We start from the raw sequence: 15,290 nt of genomic DNA, 5'->3' as shown, positions 1-15,290 counted from the left end.
GAGAGAGAGAGAAAGAGAGAGAACTTTTCAAAGTAGTTATATATTAATATTCTCAAGAGAGGTGAATGACTCGCTCCAAGTAAATAAATTGTATCTCTTTAAAAATTATATATGTACATAATGCATTTATTTTTGTCTCAAACAAAAGCTTAGAACTTAAAAATTAATTAGAAAAATCCACAAAAGTTATCAAAATTTTAGCAAAATTATTCTTTAAAGATTTTATTATATTTTTGAAGAGCGAACAGCTCGCTTCGTCAAGAAATCGAAAAGTTAAATAAATATTTTAAAATACGATTTTCTAGTTAGTTTATAACAACTTAACTATATTTAAGACGTTGCAAAATATAAGAACTGACTTAATATTTTATAGAATCTCGAGAATCTTACTTTAGAGATCAATTTAGATAATCTATAATTCAAATTAAATTTTCGAAATCCATTTATAATAAGGAAGTGTAATTCCATTTATAATTTTTGGCCATGCATTTTAATGTATATATTCATTTTAGTATAATACATTTATCATATTCCGATAAATGAATTGATAAGATATCCGTCTCAGAAAATCGATAGCATGTTCAAATCTGGACTAATGTAATATTTTTCATAAATTCTTTGCTTTAAATTTTTTATTTTAAGATGATTATTATTGGTTTGATAATCAATGTGGTTTGTAATATTATCTCTAGCAGTTTCAATTTACGATTGCATTTCAAATTCAATAAACTGAATCAGCACGCAATTTATAGGAAAATATATTTGAAAATTTACATATATGAATATTATTAAGCATCAAAGTTGAATATAGGATTTTTTTCTCTGAATTGTATTATTCACTTATCGATTAATTTTCGACTATTATTATTTTTTATACATGTTTTTATTCATTTTATTTATGATGGTTAAACTGTTTCTCTTATATGTATATAGATAATTAATGAAATGATAGAACGTCCGAAGTTTTTATCTTGCATCTAAGTTTAAGGATATAAGAATGTCTGACAGATCACTTATAAATATCGGACACTTCAATTACTGTTATGAATATTTACCGCGACGTTTTCAGTCATGTGTAAATACTGTAAAGCGCTGTCGATGACGCGGGAAATGAATCTGTACGTGCCGGAAATTAATGCCAGTCGTAGTGTGAGGTGTGTGATTCGAATATATTTTCAGGAATATAGAGATCTGATTTTTCTCAAGAAGCTCACGGTTTGCGGATTCGAGACGAGATGATATTCTCCTTCGTTTCCGCACGCCGGGCGAGATCGCCGGGCAAGTCCCTTTCTTGATTCTCATCAGTTTCTTCCGTCTAAACTCCTTTGCAGACGTGCACCGCAAGTGGATTTCCGCAAGCGGCACTCTATTGGCTGAAGGATGGCCAGCCATTGAGAACGGGTGCCCGGGTAAGGACGGTCTCCAGCGAGCGTATTTCCGTGACGTCGGTCGCGAGAGAAGACCGCGGCATGTACCAGTGCTTCGTGCGGAACGAGTACGAAATGGCTCAAGGAATTGCGGAATTACGCTTAGGAGGTAAGACATTCTGACATCGTTCTAGATATACAATAGTATATGTCGCGACGTCTTAATGTTTGCTCAAGATAGTCATGCCATCATCCGGAGACTCGAAAATCTTAGAATTGTTGTAAGATTGGCTGATCTCGCTCTCGGTGACAAATTAAATATAATTAACATATTCGACCGTAAATAGTTTAAAACTGAATTATATTCTAAAATGTCTATATATTATTATTTACAAAATTGTTACGCGGAAAAAAGTTTGTTGAAATGAAAATTCAACTGAATACAGTAGTCTGAAAATTTAGCTTATAGATAAAGATCTAGAAATAATTTTGTTGGATCATTAAAATAATTATGTAGAACACTCTAGATGGTTATTAGAATGTCAAAACTTTTCGTCATATTGCTTGCATAATTCATTCACTGTTAAGTCTGTAATGTCAAATTTAATCTAATTTAAGTCGCCACTGCTCCTATTTAATGTATCGTTATTTTATACTAAAAGAATGGTTAAATTTGACATTATATGATGTCAATTTGAAACTATATAGTATCAAATATGTATATGTATGTGTATTGAATAATGTATATTTATATATAAATTAATAGATTGAACAATATATACTTGAGCATTCTATATAATTACTTTGACAAAATTATTTTCATATCTGTATCTAGTTCAATTTTTAGATATTTTAGTAAAACCGTGCAAATCAACAAATTCATAAAATAGTATACAATAATTATTATAATGATCGAGTCATTTTCAACGAATTTTCTCGTCCCTAAATCAAATTATTCTTATCGCGGTAACACATCTTATACATAGTTTATTATTTAATTATTTATAAGTATTTATATCTTATTAACGCTACGATTATTTATCGATCTGAATAAAAAAAAGCCTTTGTTTATCTAGCAATCGATAACGTTTTGCCGTTAATACTGTAGAATTCTTTCTCTATACGATTCACCATTCGCGTGCCATTTTATCGTAACGCATTTTCCATCAGGAAGTAGCACGACTTCCCTACAGGCTACGTGCTATTTTTGCGGGGAAGTGCCCTCATCTTTCTTCCGATTGTGGTTTACGGAGCGTGTTCCCATCTGTGGAACGATAATCGTGATCTCGGTTTCGATTAACTCCGGTTGAGTTTCGTTTGCAGCAACAGCAGCAAAGTTACGCCAAATCGCATTACCTTCAACAATAATTATTTTCCGTTATCTAGCACACTAATTCTTATTTTATTTTAGAATTATTATATATAAATGTAATAGAATATTATACAGAATATTGTATTTAATAGAATATTTAACGATATATTTACGATAGTTGTTATCATCATTGCTGATCGGAAATGTTGTTTAACAGCAGATCGAGAATGCATTTAACAATTCTCGCTCGCACGTTTATTACGGGGAAAAAAGAGAGTTCGGACGAACGATCGCGTGTTTGGCGAACTTGATCAGAAACTTGGTTTGCTCGCGGTTTGAAAATGTTGGTTAACGGCTGCGGAACTCGGTACATGTGCAGAACAGGGCTGCCTGTTTGCGCAGCGTTCCCTCCGTAACGTATTTTCCATCGGCTGGTCGTTTCGCCGCGGGATACGTGCCATTTTTGTACGAAAATGGCCTCGTTTGCTCTCCCGCTTGCAAACCCCCGATGTGAGACCTTCACCGTCGCGCATCAATGTCCGATGGACAACCGCACGACTCGCGAATTTACCCTGGAATATAATAAAAGCGATTTACGATAGGTTTCACCGATAACATCGCAGCCAAGCATTGGACGGATCACACGGTAACATATGACACGTGGAACATGTCCGGTAACTTAGAGCGCGATGTGTTTCATGTGAAAAAACTCTCCCTCTGAAATTCCCTCCGGAATTTTTCGCCAAAAACCATAGTACGATTTCGACACGTTTATCGGCTTATTCATATTTAAATTATTCTGTTATTGCTATTGAAATTCCATTATATTAATAATTACCAGTCGACATCAGCTAAAAATAATGTAATATCAATGATATAATTTTGCATTCACGACAACATAGATGTAACATAACACATGGTGCTATATAACATTACATTGGTGAGTGAGAAAAATTCTAACATGATATTATGTTACTTTTAGTAGACGTTGATTGAGATATAGAGATTACATTTTTAATTAAATGTTTAACGACACTTGTTGGTATTTTTATTCGCAAGACGGTATTATTTTTCAATTAGATTTCGAGATATAATTCCAAAGGTAGTCCTTCCAGAGCTTTGAGTTTTTATTTTATACTGCTTCCACCTCGGGAGGAGAATATTGCTGCTGGCAAGGAAAAGCGTGCTGAGTTTCGTGCCGTTCTTACGAGCGATTTGTACATTTCTGGAAGTTCGTACGAGCTTTCGCGGCCATTAACCTTTATACGGCCGGCATTTGGTAACTTTTATGACCTTTGAAAGTTTAAATTTTCTTTCAAAATCGCTTATAGCTCACGCTCAGCTACCGTTCCCTCGTCGGAAACAAGCGTACCGATCTTGGACGCCGTGTACAGTTTGTTTCTTCCTCCGCTGTAATCCGAGTTCGGATATCACGCGCGAGCTAAAACTACTTTCCTTCTTCCTTCTTATCCTGGTTTTCTCTTAGTTATCGAGTAATTTTACCACTAAATTTCTCTTCGGACAAAAAGTATCCGATAAAATATTATAGTATTCTATTAGAACTAAGTTTTCAGACATGTTAAACTAACATAATTAACGGGAACTCTATAAATAGAATATAAAGATAAAGTTAGAAGTACAAGAATTATTAAAATTAGCTAAAACCGATTAGCATATCTAATATCTTAAAAAAAAAAGAAACGAATTCTATAATATTCCTTGATATGAAAGAGAAAAATAACATATAATGTCAAGAAATGCAGGAAAAGTTTCTATAACACAATAATATCATACAAAGTACGTATACTGCATATGTGATATTTTCTTTATTTCTGTACGAAATTGTTTTCTTTATTTCAGACATGTATAAATTTTAAATATATATTTACGCTTATTTTTATATTTTATTTTTATATTTTCGTACAAATTTATACACAATCATTTTTTAAAAATAAATATAATTTTTTAAATCATTGTTCGTTTAATCAGGAACCAATGACAAGGACGTAGTGATTATTGGTCTTTCTTTTGGTTTTGTTTGTTTTTTGTTTTATTTACTTTTCATTATTTTTGTTTTTATTCTATATTTTTTATATTTTTATTTATTTTTTGTTTTATTGATTATATATAAAACTGTATATAAAACGCATTAAAAAATCAATGTATATACGTGTATGTAATAATTTATATCTATATCTATATCTATATCTATTTGATATCGTACAGAAATATAAGAAAAAATAAATACAAACATTTTTTTTTTAAGTTTTTCTGTATATTATATCTTTTAAAAAATATACTTAAAGAATATACAAAATAAATAAAAATATTAAAAATAAAATAATAAATAATTAAAAATGTTAAAATCAAAATAACATGAATAATAACAGAAATAAAAAATAGAGCCAGTAATCACATATGTCTTTGTCATTGGTCTTACAAAGATTGATTTAAAAAGTTATTTATTAAAAATAACTGTTGTGTATAAATGTGTTGTGTATATGTATGTAAAATGCATCTGGAAACGAGTATAAATGTGTTATAATTTACTTAAGTCTGGTTCTATAGAATGCTTTCCAACGATATACACAATTTAACACAGTGAATCATCAACTTTGTTATTTGTTATCAATGTTAAACAAAGATGAAATGATCACTGTGTTACACTGTGTTATACTGTGGTTCTTGCTGGAGAGCATTAATAATATATCTCGTATTCTGTATGTACTTTGTATAATGTATAATGTTTTTCACATTTTTCTGCACTTTCTAGCACTATAAATGTTATTTTTCTCTTTTACATACATAGAGTGTTAAGAAACACTGGATTAATTTTTTGTTCATCAACATCCAGATATTTATTAATAATTGGATTCGTTAGAAGATAACAAAAAATGATGCAGGACGACAACGCAGCGAAACCTTTTTTTTTACGGAAAAATATTTTATCATTGAAATTACGTCATGAAGAATAGTTGCGCACTAATTTCTACATTATGTCAACAAAATATCATGTAATCGCTATTCATACCTATAGTAATGAAGCCCGTCGTTCCGGTTACGACGACGGATAGAAAATTAGTAATTTACGTCGTCCAAGTTCAGAGCCGGGTGCTTATTACCTTGTCATTAGGATTCTTCCCGTCTCCATGATTTCTAAGCTGTAGGGGTATAGAGTGTACATTAGGTTGGGATCGCCCGCAGCACGATAGGATAGTTAGTACCTACTACCTCTGGATTTGCATACGCTAACGAGATTCCTGCGGTTTTGCCGATGCTTTGCATGCTAGCCGCGCGCGATTTCGCGGAGCAACGCGACCGACTACGTCTATTTATTATGCGTCATAGATACGTCGGGGTATGAAAGCCGGTCCGTGGGAACATCTCGGCGAATTTGCGAATTTTGCCGGCGGTCCCTGACCCTGGATGGAATTACGCGAACGTGATATCTTGTCTGTTATGATTATGGCATTCTCCCGTTTCGTCAGAGAGGAAAAGAGAGAAAGATTTACTTTGTCGCACTTGGAAAACGTATAACCTCAGAAAAATATATCGCTCATGTAAATCATTCTTTATCGTGCCGTTTATCCGAAATGGTCATTGGCATTTCGCGTAAACTTCAATCTGGAATATGACCTCGTTCCAGCATAATTTTTGTTGCCAACCGTTGCTTGACCGTTTTGATGGCCTGGAAACATTACTGCGTTTCGGCAATAATGTTTCCTGAAATTTAGAGAAAACAAGTGGCGGCCCGACGCTAACTAATATTCATTAGAGCGTAAGCAAATCATATCAATCTTCATAATTACACGTACTCGGGAAAATATTTTTTTTTTTAATATTTTATTATTTTGGACACGATATTATAGAAAGCGTAACAAGAACTGTGTGCAAACGCTATGCAAAACAGAGACACATTATTCGCAAAATTGTACCTGATACGCGATAAATTATATCTGATACATGATAATATTATTTAATAATCGTTCATCGAGACAATGCTCAAAATGCAATGTTTTTCTCTACTGTTGACTCCTACAGATATAGGGAAGTGAATTTGTGTTTTAATGCTATCGAGTTTTTATTTATACAAGTCTTTATTTATACAACGAGAGAGATTTTTGCCGCAATAATGTATTTCATGATATTCATGTTAAGGCGCGCCGCGATCTTTAATTTACGAATCTTGAGAAACATGGTAATCTGAAATTTCCTCTCGCCAAGAGTGCCAGAATAGCGGGGAATAATCAGTCAACCTAATTGATAATTTACAAATGGCGGCTCCGCGTAGTCTTTTAATTACACGAGCGAACTGCCGAGCCTCCGATACTTGCTCCGGTGAGTTTCAACTTTTAACTATCGAGTTAACTCGCATTAAATAAATAGTACGCCTTTTTCCCCACCTTTCGCGCGTTTTCTTGAATAGAAATCGTAATAATTCCTACAGAATGAAATCTTACAGTAATATTTTAATAGCGCGCGATATTAGAAAAATTACAACAATATTGTACAATATCGAAATTATAATATTTGATTGGAAATATTGCAACAATATTGTGAGATATTGTAACATCAATATTTTGTAGAAAATATTGTAATATATTGCTGCAATATTATAATTCAATAGATAAGTATGCGACCCCGCTACAAGATGGATTCACTTCTCTCTTCAAAAAGAAAACGCCCAGAAATCCTATAAGAAATATACAAATCGAATTGACGAGTCTCTTAGAGGTTTCCAAACTCTTTCCGGTGTGCTTTCTGGGCTCCCTGTTTTTGAAACGTAACTTTGTTGCATGTATTTTGAAAAGTGATGCTAATCAATAATATTTTAACGACAAAAATTTATTTATTGAAATATTGTATAATCTGCTGCAATGTTTTATGAAATATTGCAATCTTTTAAAGTAATATTGCTGTAATATTTCGCGCTAAATAAGTAAAGGGAAAGAAAATATGTTACGTCTTTGCCCAAATTATATTGCATCTCTCAATTTGTACCAGCATAAAAGCGCATTCTGAAATAAATATTCCTTATCATAGATATTCATCAATATCGATATCAATATTGCCAACGGCGATGAAGGGATTCCTTCTTTCGGATGAATACGAAAACTTTTGGTAAAGTTAACATTATCTCACAGCCAGTATGTATCCGTGCCGCAAAGTTTACGAATTTATCATTTTAGGAAACTGAGAAATGAGAAGAATTTTGCGTGTGCCGCAAAATGACGGTCTGTTTATTTCATTACATTGATCGCTATCTATCATAATTTTTTTGCTGTTTACGAATTAACAATGTAATGATATTGTTTTCTCATTTCTGACATTATTGATAAGATATCATCCGTTATTGGGTTTTCTGTTTCTATCCAAACGATTTGTAGATAACTCCGCGGATCGACGGGATATTGCAACGACAATTGGCACAGTTTTTTATTTGGATTATTTTTAAATGGCTTTCAGTCGACGGGAGATATCGTCAGGTCGCGAACTTAAATTCGTGATGGTTCGCTTTCACATTCGACAATCGATTTGAACGTTCGTATAAAAGAGAGGAGCAAAAAAAAAGAGTGTAGAAATGTATGGAGGCGGCTATAACGCGGTGCGTTAGACACGGGGAAAAGGCGGAAGTACATTTGATAGGTTACAAAGGATAGGATTTGGCAACTTTGAGGTATGCGTAATCTCTGGCCGTAACGTCTGTTAACAGAGATCGCGCCACAGCTGGTCTACAGGTTTATCGAACAGACAATGCAGCCTGGTCCATCGGTTTCTCTGAAATGCAGCGCCGCGGGTAATCCCACGCCGCAAATTTCCTGGCTGCTAGATGGATTTCCGCTTCCACAAAACGACAGGCTCCTGATTGGCCAATATGTGACCGTGTACGGGGACGTAATATCCCACGTTAATATCACGACTGTAAAGCCCGAAGACGGCGGCGAGTACGAATGCATTGCCAGCAGCCGCGCTGGCGAAGCGAGGCACTCGGCGAGGCTCAATATCTACGGTGAGTCAATGCGAAAGTCAAAAGTCAGCAAATACGTTTTTCCGTAATTAAAATGCTGCAGAAAGCCATAATTATGACTTTGGTTGACAGTTGAACTCGATTACTTATTTATCACGAAACAAACGTTATTCCAGTCCTGTATCATTAAATATTAAACTTGCAGTTTGATCAAATCCAAAGGTGTCAGAATTGTCCTTTTTCGCTCGGCGATATTAAAAATCTGTTTTATCTATTTTTATTTTTTACTCGGCTCTGTCTCCCTGGAATCGAGAGAACAGTGAACTAGATTTCCTCCTGGAAATTTATAACTTTATGCTGTTTCGCGTGGCTGCAGCGTAACGAGCTTTACTGCTTTCTAATCTCAGGACTGCCATACGTCAGACCGATGTCGCCCGTTTCAGCGGTCGCGGGGAAGCAACTATATATCAAGTGTCCTGTAGCCGGTTATCCTATCGAATCGATAGTGTGGGAAAAAGGTAAGCATCGTGCGTCATTTCTGTTAATCCCCGACCGAATAACGGGGAGTTTTCCCGTTTATTCAATATTGCGGTGAAAGATACGTTGAAGTCTGTCATTGATCTCCTGCATTGATTGATCTGCATTCTCTTTCATAACAAGTATATCATGTGCAGTTAACTACTAGTATACACTGTTAAATGTGTGTATTATTAAATTCATAATGTCAGATTATATTTGGATTATTTTTCATCATATCTATAAGTCGCTACTGCTTCTATCTAATAATCGTTAATTTAACAAAGACGATCATATATTAAATTTGTCAAATTTAATATATCTTAAATTGAGTTAAATTGTGTTAAATAATTTAACTCAAGAAGATATATTAAATTTTATTCAAATTTAGTTTATTATTTGCTAAGTACATACGTTATGAATGATGTATTTTGAATCTAACAGAAATGGATTGATTTACATTTTGTCACAGATGAAAGTTAAAATAAAATATTATTTAACTCATGAGGTTATTGCTCCTTTGATGCTAACAGTATATCATGTCAAATTGCACCCAATTTGAAATATTTTTAACTATTTCTATAGATTACCATTATTTCTATCCAATGTCGTTAATTGGACTAAAACAATTTAAATTGAATTACTTAACTCAAGAAATGTATTAAATTTGATTTAAATTTAGTTTATTATTTAGCTAAACCGGAATTGTTCCTCATAAATTTTGATGGGTTTTGAATATATTACAGAGCAGTGATGCGCAATCTTTTTAAGGGTTATTTTTAGAGGACTATTTTCAGAAAGAGATAAACTCTTGCTTACCGCATAATGTTCATTTCGTTTTGCATAAAATAGAAAATATGATTTTTTACTATGAGTCGCACAAGTTGCGACAGGCTGACAGGTTGTGCATCACTATTGTAGAGCATCAAAAAATATTATATCCATTTTTTTATCTTCTTATTTCGAGGTTTAGGAGTCGAAAACAACCTCTCGAAAATAACGTATTTTTGCATTTTCAGCGAATATCTTCAAAACTATGAGGTATTATACATGAAAAAATACTTTATACAAAAGTTTTGTGACATTTTATATTCTTAATAATAACACCTTCATATTCTTTTTATATCAAATTTTTTAATTTATCTGACTATCCTTAAGAATTGTTCCAACCCTTAAACCTTGAGGTAAGCAGATTAAAAAATATGAGTTTAACATTTTTTTTTGATGCTCTATATTCAAAGCCTATCAAAATCGATGAGGAACAGCGTTGATGTTCTCTTGTAATTGCGTATGTTAATATGGATATCGTTTATTTTGAAACTAAGCAATTCAGACACAGAAATGGATTAATTTACATTTTGATACACATGGAGGTTAAAAACAACAAAATGTTAATTAATTCAAGGGATTGGGTTGATCCTATCTAACAGACTAGTTTATTGAATTTATGTTGCGTGTTTTATTATATGTTTGCAAATTAATTTATGCGGCTAAGGATCGATTCGAAAATGTGAAATATTTACGTCTCGCAGAATCAAGTATCGTTATTGGATATTTCAAAAAAATATTTTCGAATGCGAGAACTACCTTTTAATCGATGCCGAAACGTTGTTATCAGGGGACATAAAACTGCCTACCAACATGAGACAAAGAGTCGCCAACGGCACGCTGTTTATCGATACTGTACAACGCAGCGCCGACGAAGGCACATACACATGCACTGCCAGAAACAAACATAATTTCACGTCGCATCGCTCGGTTGAAGTACGTGTTCTAGGTAAGCAAACGTAGCCAACAGTTCTGCATAATTCCTCGCGATATTGAGCACCGGAATTTAAAGTGTTCATAAAATTAGCATTTGAAAATGAAGAGATTACTTTACGCGCGCGAGCGCGCACTCGCGAAATGAAATGATATATCGTTTCTTTGTGGATATATCGTTCCGAAGTGGAGGAAAAAGATATTTCGCGGTCTTGCTACCGAGATAATAATTTCTTACGACAATACTTTTAATGCGATTATATTGTTATATTTAATTGGCACAATTTTTACAGTACGATAACTTCATTACCTAATGGCGTACACAGGTAAAAGGTATAATACCTCTTCTATAAAGATACACAGTTTGTTTTAAATTAACGATTAAATAAACGGTTAACGGTCCGCAAAAAATCTATTAAAAAAAATCTGCACTGTTAAATTTACCATTTATACATATTAATTTCAAATTGAGTTATTTTTAATACGTCTTAATTTATAACTATAAAAAATGGAGTTAAACAATTTATATATAACTGAAGGAAATGTATTAAATTTGATTCAAATTTAGCTTATTATTTATTAAGCGCACATATTAACATGAATGTTGTTTATTTTGAAGTTAATCACAGAAATGGATTGATTTATATTTCTATTTATTGAAATTAAATATACAAAATATTATTAAAAGAATTAGATTACTATTCTTTTTTAATAAGCTAACAATGTGATAATAACTATCAAATGTTGAATAAGATTTCAATCAAATTGGTTTATTACAAATTTTTTGTTAATATTACATAATAAAAAATAATTTACTTCTCTAAATATTTAGTAAGTATATTACCAAGTGTAATAATATAATCAATTGTTTTGTAATAATTATTAAATATTTAGAAAAGTGGAATTATTTTTGCTTGTACATTTGATCGAAATTATTTTACTTGCATTTAATATAGCAAATTATTAGATTCTTTTTTTCAGTGCAGTAAGTTTTACATGAAGATTTAGTAAAAATTTTCGCTCGAAAAATCTATCATTTTTGCAATTTGCCTCCGCAATATCGAAGCGCGATTATATCACAGGCACACGTTAATATACATTCTCCCTTTGTCGAACATATTAACTATCCATTGCCTGGCGCCCCATCCGACTGTATTAATTGCAGCCCGTTTATATATAACGTGTGTGGCATGCAACGTTTGACGCGCGTTGCCGATTTTATCTTTACATAATGTTTCTATTAGGTTCATCAACCTAACTCTATATAGAGCGTTGTTTGACGTTGGGCAGGATTAATTAGTACGGGACAACATCGACCCGAGTCTTTGGTTTATCGCATTGCACATCGTCCCTCGGAATACATGGGTGCTTTTCGCACGAGAATTCTATCGATCCTATTGATCGTATATGCACGCGTCACCCGAATGTGAGTTGCGCGAAAATTAGGATAGAGAGTTTTGCATTGCTGAAGGAATATATTTCGACAAAATTTTTTTTTCACGTTGGACAATTACAGAGTAACGTATTTAATTTTTTTCGGTTTTGATTTTGATTGACTATTTCATTTCTACATCGCTCGACAATTACATCGTATAATTTGATGAAAAAAACGAGAAAAAGGAAGGATGTATAATGTTTAGATTCTGTTGAAATGCGATGGCACTGTGCAATTTTCAGCTCCGTCTCGCCCTGGATTTGGAAGCTTTCCTGAAATCGTATGGGATTTTTTCTGATGAGGAGAACAATTTTATATGTATATACATTTATTTTACTGTGATGCAAAACGCGCGTATTGCGCACGTTCATACATAAAATGACGTATAACGTTCCGGAAATCGCGCTGAAACTGAACTATTTTCGATTAGCTGTATTTTTGCTTAATGTTTAATATTTAATTTTGAACATATATTAAATGTTTCGGTAAAACACTCGAGTTACGAGCTAAAGCACGATTGAAATCATCACGTTACATATGCGGGACTTGTTTGAAATGAAATTAAACACATTATTTTTGTGCGAGAATGGAAAACAAGTGTCATTTTTCTTAGCTGTGGCCCGCAGCGCTTTTCGTAAAGCTGCTTCTATATAATTCGCAAATCATAAAATGTAGTTCGCAAAAACGCAGACGCGGAATTACGGATTACGTATTATTACGTATTATTACCGTACACAAGATACCGTACGCACAGGTGTAAATCAATCGCACGCAATGAATTGAATTGCGACAGCGTTGACATTTTAAAGTATTAACATTTCAATTTAAGTCAGATTAGAGAAATTTATTATGTATCTGAACACTTTACGAAAATTTACAAAAAAGATAGCTTTTTGTTGATAAATGAGCAAATACAAAATTCATTCTCGCTATTCTTTACTGTTTTTGTATTGTTCAATACAATCGTCACAGTGCAGAAGTTAAAGTGACGATCCAGATTACATATGGGTGCATTTCATTTAGTAATACAAGTCGACACAAATATCTTTTTATTTTTGTTACTCTCTGAATGTCAAGAAAGATAAAGTAATGTATCGACTTGTGTCACTAAATAGTAATAGAAAGTACCCATAAATCATTATTCGGAAAAGGTAGATTTTTTTTGCGTTTGCGTTTACGCACTACATTTTGGAATTTGCGAATTATGTAGAGGTAGCTTTCAGGTGAACGCGCGATTTCCGGCGACATTCGCGTGATACGCGTGCCAGGCGTACGCCACGCGTGCTGAAGACGTGTCCGGAAATGACCTATGCACAGAGCACAGCACCTCACTGCATCGCTCAAGCATTCCTCCTTTGCACGCGCTCGCCTAAACTGCTCTGTTCTACTCCACAATATTTTTATGTACTCGTGTACTTATGTACATAAAAATCCAGCTGCCACGTATGTACGTAACGTATTGTACATAAGACAGACGACGCGACGTACTACGTGCAGTTGTTGCACGGGGTATTACCGCAAAACATCTTTCGATCGTAATGTCTCCCCTGTACACATAATGGGGGATAACGTGCGCGACTTTTTTTTCCTGATGTTATGTAGTGGGAGTTCTATATTAAATTCGTAATACCCCGTGATGCGTGAAACAGTGTATAGAATTAAATAATAGATATTTAATAAATAATAATCCCCATGGTGATTGCAGGATATGTCAATTTTGCCGACGATAAAACATTGACTATACAATGTGTAAATAGCTATCTATGTTGAATGTTGAATGCAGGATTGGGGAATAACGCGTTACTTGTAACGCCGTTACTGTTACCATTTTTTTTCTTTTTTCAGTAACAATCGTTACTTTTTTTATATCTGGAATAGAAACGAACGTTCAGTCATTATTTTTACAATTACTTTAGTTCTCTATTATCTTTATATCTATTCTGTAGATTGTATTATTTTTTATCAAATAGAAATATTCTATTTAAATAGAAGTTAATATTAAAAAATATTTATACTTAAGTTGATTCGTCACTGAATGACTGATAAGTCACTGCCAATATTGAAAATAATTATAGTAGTATACACATGTCTAATATGAATTGTAAATTCTTTTTCAATAACTGGCAGAATATTAGAATATATTCTTAACAAATTAATATTTAAAAACCATGTTTGATAAAAATTTTTGATAAAATTTAGTTTGTAAATTACAATCTAAAGGTAAATTGTATTAATAATTAAAAAATGTTAATATAAAGAATTAGAAGATATTTTTTAAAATAATAATATAAAGAAATGCTTGTAGAGACTAGTTTAAAATTTTAATATTGATTATTTATATATTTAATATTGATTATTTATACACTGCAATTTTTTTAAATACCTTATTTTAATATTATAAAAAGAAAATCATTATTTTCTAATAATGTATTACTTGTTAAACTTAGTAACGAATAACGATAACGCATTATTTTTATTAAAGTAACGTTCTCTAGTTGAATGTTTCCTTCGAATTTCTGTGTTCCCGATCTACCAAAATTTTCAAACACGTTTGTTCAATGCGTGTACACAAAGTTTGTTTCGTTCTAAATACGGAGTTTACCGCGGAGATTGCGTCGGCAAACTGAATATTCTGTTGAAAATCACCGACGCGATTGCCTTTCATTAAAATTGCACACGTTCTTTCTCTCAATCCGCTGTCGATCTATAAACGTAACGAAGCAATGCCCTAAGAGCATCTCACGTCATGATATCGGATACGTCTGTTTAATTTGCGTTATTTGCATGAGAAATATTCGTTTGTCAACGAAAAATGTTGTGTATGATACATGATTTACAAAATTTTAAAATTAAAAAGCAAGAAAATCACATATCATTTTCACAAAATATTTCTCTCAATGTAAAATCCGTTTGCGACGAGAGAAATACGAT

The 15,290-nt window shown here is 32.9% G+C and overlaps 1 protein-coding gene across 1 annotated transcript in view; it reads left to right on the top strand.

Moving 5' to 3' along the window:
• LOC105626264 (Down syndrome cell adhesion molecule-like protein Dscam2) overlaps window positions 1-15,290 on the top strand; it is a 100,587-nt gene that overhangs the window by 53,136 nt on the left and 32,161 nt on the right. The window contains exons 7-10 of the mRNA XM_012207569.1: window positions 1,332-1,536; window positions 8,393-8,689; window positions 9,055-9,165; window positions 10,782-10,940. Of these exons, the coding sequence (XP_012062959.1) occupies window positions 1,332-1,536; window positions 8,393-8,689; window positions 9,055-9,165; window positions 10,782-10,940 (772 nt within the window). The remainder of the gene's footprint in view (window positions 1-1,331; window positions 1,537-8,392; window positions 8,690-9,054; window positions 9,166-10,781; window positions 10,941-15,290) is intronic.

Source organism: Atta cephalotes, assembly GCF_000143395.1.
Source record: "Atta cephalotes unplaced genomic scaffold scaffold00005, whole genome shotgun sequence".
Classification (NCBI taxonomy): domain Eukaryota; kingdom Metazoa; phylum Arthropoda; class Insecta; order Hymenoptera; family Formicidae; genus Atta; species Atta cephalotes.
Note: the sequence above shows the minus strand (reverse complement) of the source record. Positions and strands in the feature narration are given on the sequence as shown.